The 15,844-nt window shown below is 36.3% G+C and overlaps 1 protein-coding gene across 2 annotated transcripts; it reads left to right on the top strand.

Annotated features, from left to right (window-relative positions):
• The first annotated feature begins 203 nt into the window (after window positions 1–203).
• On the top strand, window positions 204–3,064 carry LOC133298536 (silicon efflux transporter LSI2-like). Of its 2 annotated transcripts, XM_061497841.1 has the most exons (4): window positions 204–1,148; window positions 1,206–1,379; window positions 1,512–1,701; window positions 2,802–3,064. In XM_061497841.1, exons 1-4 carry the CDS (start codon window positions 204–206, stop codon window positions 3,062–3,064), a joined length of 1,572 nt encoding a protein of 523 aa, XP_061353825.1. The 2 variants fall into 2 exon arrangements, with proteins under 2 accessions (XP_061353825.1, XP_061353824.1); XM_061497840.1 differs by having other exon boundaries at window positions 204–1,379.
• Window positions 3,065–15,844: the final 12,780 nt, after the last annotated feature.

Below are 15,844 nucleotides of genomic sequence, written 5' to 3'. Positions count from 1 at the left end.
TCCAGTTTCACAGTAGTGGATTGAATAAGAAATTGATTCTCAAAAAAGTTGGATTTCCATGCATTCTTACTAATTATTGGCTTTTCATGTTCAGGAAATTTCATTCCACTAGACCAAATTCCATTGTGTTATATTGTTAATCGCCTAGAGGTGGAGTTTTTAATCTTTGATTGGAACTGATTGTTGCTTGTTTAGCCACAATAATGGCACTGGCTCCAATTCCAAAAGTTGTTCTAGGATCAATAGCCTTTGCAATCTTTTGGGTATTAGCAGTTTTCCCATCAGTGCCTTTTCTACCAATTGGTAGAACTGCAGGGTCCTTGCTAGGTGCAATGCTTATGGTCTTATTCCAAGTTATTACTCCAGATCAAGCTTATGCTGCAATTGATCTTCCAATTCTTGGTCTTCTTTTTGCAACAATGGTTGTCAGTGTTTATCTTGAAAGAGCAGACATGTTTAAATACATAGGGAAATTGCTCTCTTGGAAAAGTAGAGGAGCAAAGGACTTACTTTGTAGAATCTGTTTGATTTCTGCTGTATCAAGTGCTCTTTTCACCAATGACACCTCTTGTGTTGTTTTGACTGAATTCATATTGAAAATTGCAAGGCAGCATACTCTACCACCACATCCTTTCCTACTTGCACTTGCTTCTAGTGCTAATATTGGGTCCTCAGCAACTCCAATTGGCAACCCTCAAAATCTTGTTATAGCTGTTCAGAGTAAAATATCATTTGGGAAGTTTCTTACTGGTATTCTTCCAGCTATGATTGTAGGAGTTGTAGTGAATGCTTTAATTCTTATAACCATGTATTGGAGATTGTTATCTATTCATAAGGATGAAGAGGATCCAGTTGAAGAAGTTGCAGCAGAAGAGGAGGTTAATTCCCATCAGTTTTCTCCAGCTACAATGTCTCATTTTACATCAATAAATTCTCAAGAATGGAATGACTGTCTAGAATCTATTAATATTCAAAACTCTCCTCAAGTTCAGACTCTAAGAAACCGATCAGCACCAATTGAAAGTGAAATTAACAATGTTCTTAGCAGCACATGTACACTGGATTCCACAAGAAACTCAAATGCATCAGTAGAGGGGACAAATGATATGGCTTCTCAGACTAGGGAGGAAACTAATCCTTCAAAAACTGTTGTAGCAGTAGATAAACCAATAGAAGCACATGTTATGCCCTCTGCAGAAGAAAAGGACTATATAAACGAAAAATGGAAAAGGGTACTTTGGAAATCTTGTGTTCTCACTATCACATTAGGAATGTTGATTGGAATGCTTCTAGGTTTGAATATGTCATGGACTGCAATCACAGCTGCACTAACTTTGGTGGTTCTTGATTTCAAGGATGCTAGGCCATGCTTAGAGAAGGTAAAACCTATAAACACAACCTCTTGGTTAAAATCTCTTTTTGTCTCTTCCCCTTGAAACAGTAGCCACTCTTATTCTGGTGCCAGTTGAATTTTGAATAATCTCTTAGAATGATTTTTCTTCTTGGAACAGGTTTCCTATTCACTTTTGATATTCTTTTGTGGAATGTTTATCACAGTAGATGGCTTCAACAGAACTGGAATTCCAAGTGCTCTTTGGGACTTCATGGAGCCATATTCTCAGGTAGATCATGCTAGTGGAATAGTAATACTTGCTCTAGTTATACTAATCCTATCAAATTTGGCTTCAAATGTACCAACTGGTAAGTGGACTATAATTGTGACAGAATAATTTCATCATCTGTTTCTGTTTACGCTTTCATATTTTCTTTCTTTCTGCTTTTTTGTTCCACATGTCATATGAATTTTGTTAACATTGAATGCGTCAACTTGTTTGAGTAGGAACACTGAATTGTGAAGTCTGCTTTCTCCATGTTCACTGTGTTTATTCTTAAAATGCTTCTGATTGCAAATTTCATAGCAATCCAAGAAAGACCGGAACTAGTAAGGAAATTGCATGCATGAGTTATTTGCAGAAATCATTTAAGCACTTGAATATCTTTATTAAGGCTTTTCATAGTCGAGGGAGGGCTTAGACATTGTCAATATAGTAGCTTCTGTCCTTTATGATTTGCAACCTACAATTGGTGGGAAATTGTGTTAAGAGAATCAAGCAAAAAAGAAAACAGTTCATGGAAGATGCATGCAGAAATAGTACATAATTTGTTAATTAAATGTCTGCATAAGTGCTAACTTATAAATCATGTAAAATTTTAAAAACTACCAATTGATAGGTTGCCAGATGTTCATCAGCTTTCAAGATGTTCTATTTAAAATCAGCAGAACATGAACTAATCAACTGAAGTATTATAAACAAGTCCCATTTTCAATACAATTTATAAATAAGTTAAAGTTTCCCACCTTCAGAACAAACAAATAATGGAAGATATGTTCCTCTAAATTTTAATTATTAGCTATGTTTTAAACAAAAAGGCATAGTTGTAGAGAACAATAACCGCAGTTTTCCTGAAAGGTGCAGTTCTGGATATTCTTTAGATTTTTTGACCCTGGTTGATCTAAACAGCAGGTTCATACAAAGAAGAAATATGTTGAGATTTTATTTTTCCTGAAGTTTTCACTTGTGGGGCACAAAAAAGATCATTCATTGCACTTAATGGAGTCACAAGTGTGTAAATGTGCAAAACACATTGAGATATAGTATATAAAATTTTCTGGACAGAATTATTTTCACTTTCTTTGGAAAATAAAAAACTTCACAAAACAACTTAAATCCTTATACATCTAGCATTAGTTATAAAGGAGGTTTATCTTCATTTACCAATCTTGTGTTTATATTTTCTAGTACTATTGCTTGGAGCACAAGTTGCAGCCTCAGCAGCTGCAATTTCCAAAGAAGATGAGAATAAGGCATGGCTCATCTTAGCTTGGGTCAGCACCATAGCAGGGAACCTGTCACTATTAGGATCTGCTGCCAACTTGATAGTGTGTGAACAAGCTCGCCGAGCTCCAAACCTTTCATACACATTAACCTTCTGGAACCATCTGAAATTTGGCCTTCCTTCCACTCTTATAATCACTGCTATTGGTTTGACACTTATAAGATGATAATGAATTTACTGAACTCCAAAGAGCCTATTGTAGGAATTTTCACAAGCAAAATCTGTATGTTTCAATATATTTTAAGGGTATATGAGAAAATATGTGTAAATGAATAATGGACTTTCTGTGCTTTGATCATCCATGTCAAATAAGTGAACGACTATGATGATTCAGAAAGTTGGTCAGTGATGCTTTGAAATTTCAACTTTGAAGGGAAAGGAAAGAGCTGACTTGATTTTTTGCCTTTGTGACTTAGGAGGGTAACTAAGTGTGTTCCTCTTGACATGGTACTCTCCTGATAAACATAGAGTGATCTTCTAGAGCGAAATTCTCATCTAACTCAAGTTTCATATGCCCTCTAAATGAAAAAAAATAACAAATAATATAATCATTAAATGTGTATCAAACATTGACACCAATAATCTATCTATAGATTTATCACCATACGTTATGATCATTAGGTTGTTAGATATTTAGACTTTTATCCAGTTGATAATTTAAAAACGAATGGAAAAGAAAAATAGTAAGAGTTTAACTTGCAAAAATGATCATAAGTTTAAATTTCCATTATGCTATTGTATAAAACAAACTTTTCACAGTTTACTATAATAAAAAAAAGGTTTCCTTTTTCTACGGTCAATGTAGATAACTTATCTATAGTGAGTCCAAAACGACGTCGTTTTGAGGCGGAAATCAATGTATTTTTGTAATTATAATTTATTTCAAGGTTATAATAGTCTTTTTCATTATAATTTTTTAAATTTTCAATTCAAAACGACGTCGTTTTGGGAGCGAATGTAGATAGCTTATCTACATTCACTTTAGAAACAGCCTAAAAAAAATTCAATTAGTTTTTTTATTATTATTGTATTGGATCAATAATTTGACAGGGAGTAATTTTCTTTTCTTTTCAACAAATGTCATTGACTCATTGTTTGTTGAAGGCCAGCAAACATTTGTACAAAAATAAATAAAGGCCCAGCAAACATGTATTGGATTCATCCTGTAGTGATGAGTGATCTGAACACACATCTTTATTCCATTTAGTTTTTTTTTTTTTTTTTTGGTGAAGTTTGGAAGAATTACTCATGAATTAAAGCAAAAGGAGAACAACCCAGGAGTTATTGTATAGTGGATTCAATTCATGAGAGCTGCAACTCCCGTAAAGGGCGAAGAGGTTTAAACCTAAAATCGGATTACTCAGTTTCATTTGGGTTTTGGACAGTGATTGGTATCTAAAAATTTAAAGGGCAAGGTATATTTACCGTTTATTAACTTTACCATTTTTTATCATAAAATTTTAATCGTAGATTTCCGTCAATTTAATGGTTATAATTTATTGGGAATTAATAATTAATTAATAAGTGTCATCCAATAAATTATAACCGTTAGATTAACAGAAATCAATAATTAAGATTTAGTGATAAGAAGTGATAAACTTAATTGATGGTAAGTGAATCCTTTCTTCCCAAATAAATAAAAGAAAAACAAGTTTCAAGAACAAGGGTTTTTACCTAAAATACTTCCAACAAACCTGGAAGTAAAGCAATAATACACCTCTGGTGTCTTACTACCTAAGTACTACTTGATGTCCGAGCAATGTCTCTTACCTTCCCCATTCTCTACAGTCCCAAGGCTTCTCTTCTTTTGAGACCCTTCCTCGTAAAGGTCTTAATGGATTAGGACATTCACCCACATAACCTTTTCAGGATATGTCTTTTTGTGTCTTCTCTTGATTCTATTGGCATCAGGCTTTTGGGACTTCTCTGCCATGAACTTCATGGTGATTGGTAGAGGAGTAGCACTTTGTCAATAGCGTTTTCAACTATTCTATTTTGAACATTACAGAGACCTGACATTTGCAGCATAGACTATCTCACCAGCTTTGATATGGATCTCTTGTTGCTTTATGTATTGATAATAACTATAATGTCATAAGCATGCAAACTGTTAGAGAGATGACACTTTGTGGTGTATCTTAGATAGATGTACCAAGAGGGGGAGTGTGTGGTGTTAATTATTATCTTTTTCCTTATGAGTTCCATGCTCGCTTGCAAAAGCTATACTAAGGAATGGAAATTTTTTGCTCAAAAAAAAAAAAAAAGGAATGGAAAATTTAGCTATTGCGTGAAGTTCAAGTTGGACAAATTGGACCGACGAGGGAATAGATATTGAGATCATGTAAGATGATCTTAATCGTTTATAGAGAATGTATTAGGATTTTATCTATAAATAGAGGATTCATTCCCAACGAACAATGCATCCAGATTAACGGACACTTTTTTCGCACAATTAATTCCATATGTGAGTTTATCTAAACCAAAGATAATTGAAACTAATATCTTCCTTCTTATAAAATGTTTTTCTTGGGAATGGATAATTTCAACATATCAACTCCCATTTTACTTATTTTAATTATTCATGTCAAAATTTTAAGTTCATACTTCAAAGATTAGTTCTTTTAAGTTGTTATTTAAGGTTACATTTAAGATTGTTCGGAGAATGATTAATATAAACTACTCAAATTCCTCGTCACTAGATCAAGCTTTCGGAGAAAGACTTTAGTTGATCAAAATCTATCCGATAATACATTTATTGCAACCAAAACAAAAACTCATATAAAAATACAAATTTTCGTTTTTCAGAGATATATAGATCAATTATTACCACAAACCAAAAAAGTATAGCAAGGGTTTTTTTGTTCGTAATTGTTATGGCAAGTACAATTGAATTTGAACTTAGGAAATAGACATATATGCATGGTTACCCCATGAAAATAAGGAAGGAAATGTGGTGTATAATGACCCTAACTGGTAAATCTTAGTTAGAGATTTAATTTAAGGATTTAAATGCCATAATTAGATTCAGTGAGCGATTTCGAGTATTTTGACTGTAATCATGACTATGTTATGAACAGTGCGTTCTGCCGGAGAATTTACAGTTTTGTGAATTAACCGGTAGAGCTTAAAATGAGCAAAATAATTTTAGGAACATAATTTGAAAATTCTGATGACAAATATGAGTTCAGAACGAAAAATTGTATAGTCTGGCACTTTCCGTGAAAATCTCGTGAATAGTGTTTCTACCGGGTATTTTGTACTGCTGTTTAAGCAACCGGTAGAGTCCAGAAATAAATAACTGATGAAATAAGAATAAGAAAGTCCAATATATGCCAAGCAAGTCAATATAGGCCCAAGAAAATGATAAGTTTATAAGTGTTAAGTTTCAGAATTTAATAAAGTACAGTTAGTGGTTCACAGTGCATTTCGTTAAAAACGGTGCAAAAACCATACTGTGAATTATAAATATTGTTCCTTAGAAAATAACAGTTAATGTAAAGGACTTTAGAAAAATAAAAATATATTTGTAGCTTTGAGTTAGTTCCGGGTTAGTTTAAGTGAAAATACGCGAAAGAAAAATACCCGGGTAAAAGGCCACATGTGCTCACCTTTTTAAGTCACTTAAGCTTCATTTCCAAATAAAATTCTCTCTCCTCTCCTCACTCCAAACCCGAGCTGCACCATGAGAAAGGGGGTTAGGGTATTTTTTTTTGATTTTGTTGATTCTCTTTGAATCTTCCACCAAATCTAATGACCCACCACATAAAATCGATTAGGAACTACTCAATGAATCCATTGCACCTATCCATTTGAGCTATAGTTGAGTGTGTGAAGAGTTATTCCTCCTCTCATTTTCGAGTTACTATTCATTGGAGGAGAAAAAGTGAGTTTTTGATGGAGCTTGGCTTGGAGATTGCTCTCTAGGCTTTGTACAAGTGTTTAGAGGTAAGAAACCTCTATTTCCATGATATTATTTTGATGATTTAAGTTATGAAATATATGAGCATGTTGTGAGTGGGGAATAATTGATGTTAGAATGTGAAATTTATGATAGATTATTGTTGTTTAGGAAGTTATAGTGTTGAGTAAGCATCCACATGTGATATAAAAATTTAAAAGCCCTATTGCATCTTCCTCCTAGGTTTCGGCCATCATGGAGTGAGTAGGAGTTATTGTGGAAAAATTATATTATGTATTGTGAAGGTATAGTGTGTTGGAAATGAGTGAAAATGGATGAGTTAGTAAGAATGCCTAAGTAAAAAGGACTTGGTGTCTAAACTCAAAATAGGAATTTAGTGGAAGCATTCCTAGGTGTTTGCAAGTTGTAATGAAGTAACGAAAATGTATTGTAAAAGAGAAGGATCTTTGGAAATTCCCCTTATAGGATTCGACCTATAGGGTATTTAGGGATATATTTTGTACATTTTATTTTAAATAAAATGTGTTGTAATAAATTGTATAAAGGTGATGAGTTTTGAAGAAAAATAGCATGATTTATGTTGAAAATTCCTAAGGGAATGGTTGATTAAATTAAAGAACACCAACGGTTATAAAGAGGTCTAGACTTGTGTATTGGCATAGGATTGGCAAAAATGCAAAGAAAGGAAAATAAGCGATAAAATGTATGCTTATGAAATAATTATGGTATTGTATCATTTTATTGATGCATTGTAAATTATTCTCTAGGTGTGCCTAGGGATTGAGAAGGATCGGAAATCTCTTGAAGCGATAAAAGTAACTTGTTCCACAAGTAAGCGTATTGGTAAAGCTTCAAGAGGTAAGCTCTATGTTTAAGGAGTCTTTTCCTGCTTGAGTGCTCCACCATGGTTAGTGAACTATGGTTGGACTGTATGACTGTGATTTAGATGCTTTGTATAGATGCATTCATATAGAGTTATTTGATAACATGATATGTTTTGCTCTGATATGACTTCTGTAATATGATTTCTGTAACAATCTCTGGCCATTGATTGTATAGTACCCGGATGTCCGCTTTGGGGTCCTCCCTCGGGACTGATGGTGTACGCCTCTGATATGTCTGGTTCCGCTTTGGGGTCCTCCCTCGGGAACACGTGCGTTGATTTTCGCTTGGGGTCCTCCCTTGGGAATGACGGCGCACATCTCTGATATGATATGGATATATGCTCTGTTCTGTTATGATATCTGTTATATTTTGTATTTGTATACTCTGTATCTGACTTTCATGCAGGAGTGAGCCAGGGGTATGGAGAATTCTCTATAAACCTGGAGCTTATTGAGATTTGTAATCTCACCCCTCTTTGGGGACATATTTTCAGGTGCCCAGATTCCCGGTGAGTCCTCACTAGGCAGGGACACGACACGTGGCTGAGGCAGTTGACAGATTGGATTTTGAGTGGCTGTAGGCTACTACCTTTTTGGAGTGTTTGATGTATTTTAGTATTTTCCCATTTGATGGATCATGATATTGATCCTTTATTGTGTATATGGCCTGTATATGTTTTGTACATGTCTGTCGCTTTGATGCATGTACATTTGGGTATTCAGGCACGTTATATGATGAGGTAGTATTCAGATATGTTTACGTGTTGGATTGCATGCTGTTAGATATAGTGGCACTGAGCCAAGTTATGCATGCGCCCATGGATGGGCATTTGATTATATTTGTATAAACTGTTTATCAGGAAATGCTTCTGTGAGGGATTGGAAAATCCCCAGTTGTCCGATTTATAGAGGAAACTCTGCCCGATTTTCGTTTACGACGAATGAGAATTTAAAAAGAAAAAGAAAAAGTTAGCTCGTATTTTCAGAAGTTAAGTCTTCCGCTGTTTTCTGTTTTATCATATGTATGTTAATTGAACCGGCTCGAGACGGGGATATTACATGGTGAGACTATGGCACGTGCGAGGGTGCCTTTTAGACCCCACGAGCCACCCCTGAAATGTCCAATACATCTTCCTTTGCCTTTCTCATTTGCAAGTTTGCAACCAATAAGGTTAGATGTTAATGTACCTTGTCTCATTACTGAACTCCTTATTCCAATTTGCATATGTTCAAGTCATATTATTTTGTTTTCCTCTTCGCAATCAAATAATTACTAAGATTAACTAGAAGATGCAGTCATCCTTGTTTGCTAAACATATTTCACCCACTAAGTTTTCATCTTGTTAGAAAGTGCCTCCATATCTTCCAACGCCTGTGTTTAGATTAGATTTTATAAATTTGATTTTGTAACTGAAACTTATTGAGAAGTGAATTTGTTACAAAGTAAGTTATATAATTGGAATAAAACTGATTGACCACTGGTTGGCGGAGTCTTAAAGTTGTGGGATGTGAGAGCTCCAAGCCCTCCATAAAACACAGCTAAAAAAAAAGTGCAAGATTTCTCATTATTCCATTCCTTTCAACTTTTACCAAATATTCTAAATAACATATTTGTCAGGATAGAATATAGTTGGACCGGGTCGATGATGTGATTCCTTGATCTTAGCTATATCGATTCTCCATGATTAGGAGTGTTAACGAGTCGAGCCGAGCCGAGCTTTGGTCTTAAAAAGTTAAGTCTGTGTTCAAATGTGTTAGCTTGACAAAGCTTGTTACATGTTATAAATATAATTATCGGCATGTTGCCTGGCTTATTTACAAAAAAAAAAAGTATAGTTTAGCCTATTTAAAAAAAAATAAGACAATAAAAATTGATCCAAACAGAATATGCAATCAACAACACTAATAATTTCATAAATATTTATAAATCCAATATATATCCAAACAGCATAATATAAAACAAAATCATTCAAAAAGTCTGTTTAACCAATAAAATGGGATAAAATGAATTGAGGAGAAAGAGAGGGCTATTACAAGTAGTATAAAAAATATAAAAAAAATTAAAAATAATATACTAGGCCAGCCTGAGAGGCTCTAAGGCCGAGCTTTTACCAACAACCAATTTTAGACATGTAAGCTCAGGCCTTCACGAGCCGAGCCAAAGGCCCCTGGTTCGTTTAGCACCCCTATCCATGATGATTCAGTTGGATGAGACGGGTGGTGTGCACATATAGGAAGTCCGACGCTTAAGTCATTATGCATACTCATAAGAATTTTGGATGCACCACTCCAAAAACTAACTCAAAGGGTAGGAGTACCCAAGGCTTTATAAACCTCATATTAGTTGCTCATACAACTAATTTGGGACTTTAAGTCTCATACCTTATAAATGGATCGTAACATTCCACTACGCTTCGCAACTCGGCGCCCATGCTGGCTGGTTTTGCGCTAGTATTTTACTAACCCCAGGCGAACACTGCAATGCTAGTGTCACCACCCGTGCCGCTCGATTGCAACCGAGAGACATAGTAGAAGGCTCAAAAGGTGAGAGTGTCTAAGGCCTTATAAACCCCACATTAGTTGCACATTAGTTGCCTATACAACCAATGTGGGACTTCAAGTCTCATACCTTGCAAATGGGATCGTAACACTCAACCACGCTCTACAGTCTCGGCGCCCAGGCGGGATGGCTTTGCGCTAGGATTTTTCTAGCTCCGGGCGAACACTGCAAAGTCAATGTCATCACCGGAACCCCTTGATTGCAACCAGGAGACATAGTGTAAGGCTCTGATACCATTTGATAAAAACTTTGGAATGCACCACCCCAAAAGCTAGTTCAAAGGGTGGGAGTGCTCAAGCTCTTATAAATCCCACATTAGTTTCCCATACAACCAATGTGGGACTTCAAGTCTCATACCTTCCAAATGGGATCGTAACACATACGTAAGGGTTTGACCTCTATATTTATAAGAGAGAAAAGGTTGTACGCTACCGTAAATCATGAAGGAAATCTTGGAGATATGAAGGAAATCAGCATGTGATCCTTGTTCTTATCATTATAGAATGATTGATTTGAAATTATCTCCCGATTTAGAGAGAGTTCCTCATGTGATTATGGATGAAGATCGGTGATAGTTGGTGCCTATTGGTTACAAGTAATGGTGGCTCGAGGTGGTGGTGGCAGTGGTCAATGACGATGGCAGGGATAGTGGTAGTAGTTGGTGCAGTGGTGGCAAGTGGCAATGGTGGTGGTAGCGATGTCGGCAGTGACTGGTGCCATTTATGGGGGTTGATCAATTGTGGTGGTGGTGGCGGTGATGGTGGTTGGTACCTGATGGTTAGGGGTAGTGGTAGCCAATGACGATGGTGGTGGTTGCAGCTCATAGTGATGGTCAATGCCAATGGTGGTCGCTAATTAATGGATGGTGGTGGTGGTGGGTGGTAGAAGTGGCCAATAGCCGGTAACTTGTTGGTGGCAAGGGATAACCTTCATGTTCCTAACAAAGTTTGTAAGAGAAGAGCATATGGTTATATTTGAGATGAGAGGGATGTGACATTTGCTATCCTATTATATTCATTCATAATCCTAGTCCCCTTTTAGAATAGCTTATCCTGCTGCAGACAGAATAAAATGAGTCAATAAAATAAGTTTATCATATCCTGCTAGTTCTCCAAACAATAAATAAGAGAAGATATGATAATATATCTTGTCGCATCATCTTTATCCTAATCACCAAAGGGACCCTTTAAGTTCTCCATAATTACTCATTTTAAGAACAACTTACCCTCTCTAAATTAGGTCCCAATCATCTATTTTATGTTTTTTTTTTGTGAATGGGTATATGCCCCAAATAGCAAACTAACAAAGAAAATTACATCAGAGAATATCTAGCCCTATGAGCAGAGCAAAAATCTAAAAAATAAAGCCACCTAATATTAGGGGGGAGATTGAAATAAAATAAAATCTTCTAGGTCCAACTTCTAAAGGGGAAGATTAGTTAATCAGTCCACACAAACATTACCCTCTCTTTAAGTATGCAGCAATCGAACAGTCCAATTTTTTGATAACTATTCTCGTATATGAGTCACTAAATGAGACTCACAGGATGCATCACCTGATTTGGTGAGCAGAGTGATAGCATAAGCTGAATCACTTTCCAAAATAACCTTTTTCCAACCCCCATTTCAAACCCTTTCTAACCCTTTCAGAATACCCCATAACTCAGTAGTAATTGCAGTACAGTATCCCACCCTGTAAGATAAAGCTTCCAACTATTTACCATCTGGGCCTCTAACAATGGCACCACAAGTGGAACTACTTGAACTGCCTCTAAACGCTCCATCAGTATTAATTTTGATCCATCCATCCTCATGAGGCACCCACCCAATCAAATTTTCGGGTAAGGTACTGCAAAAGAACTCCTTGACATCCATTCCATATGCTGACATAACCTCCTTAGCATATAATGTGATCACCTCCAACTTGTACCTATTTTGAATACCTCCTGAAGAGTGCAGAATTTCATTTCTCCAAGCCCAAGTCGTCCAACAGGTAATGCCAAATACCAACATCCAAGGCAGGTCAAAACAGCTAGGAGTCAAAATCTTTAAGTTCTTAATTAACCAGTCCTGCAAATTTACATAAAAAAAAGATGGAATAGCCAAATGAGAAGACAAACCGATCCAAGAATTTTTTTACGAATGAGTAGTCTCTCAACAGGTGCAAGGTGTTTTCAACCTCTTGATTACACATTGGATACATTGCATTACCTAATTGAAATCTATTTAATCTACTCTTTGTTGGCAGCCTATCCTGCCCTACTTTCCAAAGAAAAAACCCAATTCTTTGAGAGCCCATCCATTTCCATATAAACCTCCATATCTCAGGTGACCCACTTTGCGCACTACAAGGATCCAAGAGGGTAGTATACAACCCTTTAATTGACAATCTCTGGAAGCCAGGAACCCGCCACGTAAGTTTATCATCCCCATCGTTACAACTTGGTGGAAGGAGGCCTCTGATTTGGCTGATAACGTCTTGTGGCAGCCATCTTCTAATTTCATCCACATTCCAATCTCCTTGCTCGTTCACATACTAATGGACAGTTCTATTTGCTTCCTTCCACGTGATTGTTTGCACCATCTTGTCCATAATCTTCCTTGAATTGCTAACCCATTTGTCTTTCCAAAAGCGAATTGACTTACCATTACCAATCTCCCACACAAGTAAATCTTCCAGCTTCCTCCAGGCATTACAGGTCTATTTCCATGTTTTAGAGTTTCCCATTTTTGATATAAAAATATTAGTTCCTTCCCTGCCATAAGCATACTTTGCCCGGAGCACTTGAACCCAGAGGTCATGGGGCTGGGAAAAACCTGCCCAAGCTAGTTTAGCCATGAAAGCTTTATTCATAATGTTGAGTTTTTTCAGACCGAGACCACATTTTATCTTTGGCTTTGTAATTGTTTTCCAATCCATCTGATGCATGTGCCTTCTACCATCTTTATCACCCCAAATAAATTTTCTTTGGATTTTTTCTATTTCCATACACACCGCAATGGGAAGACCCCCAACCTATATTTGAAAATAAGGAATAATAGCAAGGATTAATTGTGGAAGAGTAACTCTACCTACTTGTGACAGACTATTTGACTTCTAACCGGACAACTTGTCATTAACTCTGTCAATCGTTGCCTTGTAAGATTCTTCAGTGACTCTGCCATGTTGCATCCAAACCCCCAAGTAGCGCCCCACATTCTTCACCCTCTTGAAGTTGCATACTTCTGTTATATTACATGTCACTTCTTCTAGAGTGTTTTTTGGAGAAGAATATACTTGTCTTCTGATTACTGACTTTTTGGCTAGAGCTATCACCAAATAGATTCAAACATTTTAAACAACATGAATCTAATCCACACTAGCCTCCGCAAAAAGCACCAGATCATCAGCAAACATGAAATGGGATATTCCTGGCCTCTTCTTTCCAATCTGAATAGATTTCCAAAGACTACCTTTGACTGTTGTGTTCACAATATGAGAAAAATATTACATTCCCATAACAAAAAGATAAGGAGATATTGGATCCCATTGCCTAATGACACAAGGAAGTTGAAACTCCTCTGTCAAATTTCCATTCCACAAGATATTAATACCAGAAGAAGAAATAGCTTGCATAATAATTTCTACCAGCTTCTGTGGAAGCCTCATTTCTTGCATAGTATTCTTCAGAAAATTCCAATTTAACATATCATATGCCTTCTCAAGGTCTACCTTTATGGCCATGATAGTTTTTTTCCCTCTCATGCGGTGCATTATATGAATGGTTTCTTACATAACTATAATGTTATCTTGGATATTTCTATTAGGAATAAAGTTGGCCTGGGCTGGAGATATCAACTTCATCATTATTGGCTTCGACCTCAACACCAGAATTTTAGGAATAATTTTATATATAAACGGGCAGAGGGATATAAGCCTAAATTGAGATATATGGGAAGGTGACTGATTCTTTAGAATAAGAACCAGAAGAGTTGAATTTATGGACGAGATATTCTATGGGTACTCCCAAACAGAGGCAACAAAATTACATACCTGATCCTTCACAACATCCTAATTTCTCTGAAAAAATAAAGCAGAGAAACCATCTCTGCCTAGGGCTTTGAGGTTACCTATGTCAAAAACTTCTTGATGAATTTCCTATTGCGAGGGCCAATTTTCTTGATACACTTTGTCTTCAAGGGTCATTTTTGGCCATATATTCTCAGAGTTCAGCCATCTCCTATTTGAATTCTCCTCTATAAAGAGGTTTTGATAAAACTTGCAAGCAATGCTATTCAGCTCCTCCGATTTTGTTATCCATTTATTCCCATCATCTCTAAGTCTGGTAATCTTGTTACCGTTTCTGCGAACAATTATACAGAGGTGGTAGAATTTAGTGTTTCAATCTCCGTTTTTTATCCACTGATTTGAAACCAAAGTTTTTTCCTCTTCATTTAGAATTTTTAAAATCTCTTTTTGGCAATCAACTTCCAGCCTGCATAACCTCTCTGAATCAAACTGAATTTTTTGATTTTGGATGCGTTCCAATCTTTTCAAAAGCCCCATTTTTTTGTATATTCCCAAAAATATTCTTATTTCAATCCTTTACAGTCGGTACAAACTGTTAAAGCATGTAAAGGATATCAAAAGAATTACTCCACGTCAACCCAATTAGCTGCTTAAAATCAGGGTGGTCTTGCCACGCATCCACGAAACAAAAATGCATGTTAGGTAGATCAGATTTGATATTGAACAAGTCAAGCAAAATAATATTATGATCTGACTGTAATCTAGGCAGATTTGTTACTTTAGCTTCATCAAATTCCATTCTCCATGCTAGGTCGACAGCCACCCCATCCAATCTCTTGAAAATTCTATCCAGATGACCTCATTTGGGGCCTTGCCATGTAAAGGGAGAGACAATGCAGCCAAGATTCGCAACATCACACTCATCCAGGACTGAACTAAATAAAGCACATTTGTTCGGGTCAGGCGGATTACCCTTTTTTTTCTCATACATCCTAGCAATTTCATTAAAGTCTCCTCCCATAATCCAAGGATCCGAGCAGTTGTTTCCAATGTCTATCAGGTCTTTCCAAAGCTATTGACGCTCTGCTTCTGGAGCGCTAGCATAAACGGCAATGCATAAGAAGTGGGCATAACCCTGGTTCTTGATTTTCATATGAATAAACTGCTTAGATTGTGTAAGAACATCTACCTGCCAAATCTTAGAGGACCAAAGAACCCAGATTCTTCCTGAAAAACCCTGAGCTTCTTCTACCCAACATCCATCAAATCCAACAAATTTCATCAGCTTCTTACAGATTAGACTTTGAGTTCTTGGTTCTAGAAGAACAACCAAATCAATCCCATACTTTCAAATTTTCAACTTAAGAGCATGCCACAAATCTTTGTTGGCTACTCCTGTGACATTCCAAAATAGCATAGACATTAAAGACCAGGATAAAAGTTTGTAAGTTCGGGCATACCTACTGACCCTTTGTCCTGATTTATTCTCCAGATTCAGCTGATCTAAAGAATTGCTTCTTTATTGAATATTGAAGTATTTTTCAGCAGCGATTGAACTATCAGGAGGTCTTGGAG

This window comes from Gastrolobium bilobum, unplaced genomic scaffold (genome assembly GCF_033153095.1).
Source record: "Gastrolobium bilobum isolate Gb01-03AN ecotype WA unplaced genomic scaffold, APGP_CSIRO_Gbil_v1 utg12686, whole genome shotgun sequence".
Lineage (NCBI taxonomy): Eukaryota > Viridiplantae > Streptophyta > Magnoliopsida > Fabales > Fabaceae > Gastrolobium > Gastrolobium bilobum.
The sequence above is the reverse complement of the archived record's forward strand: the minus strand, read 5'-3'. Positions and strand labels throughout refer to the sequence as shown.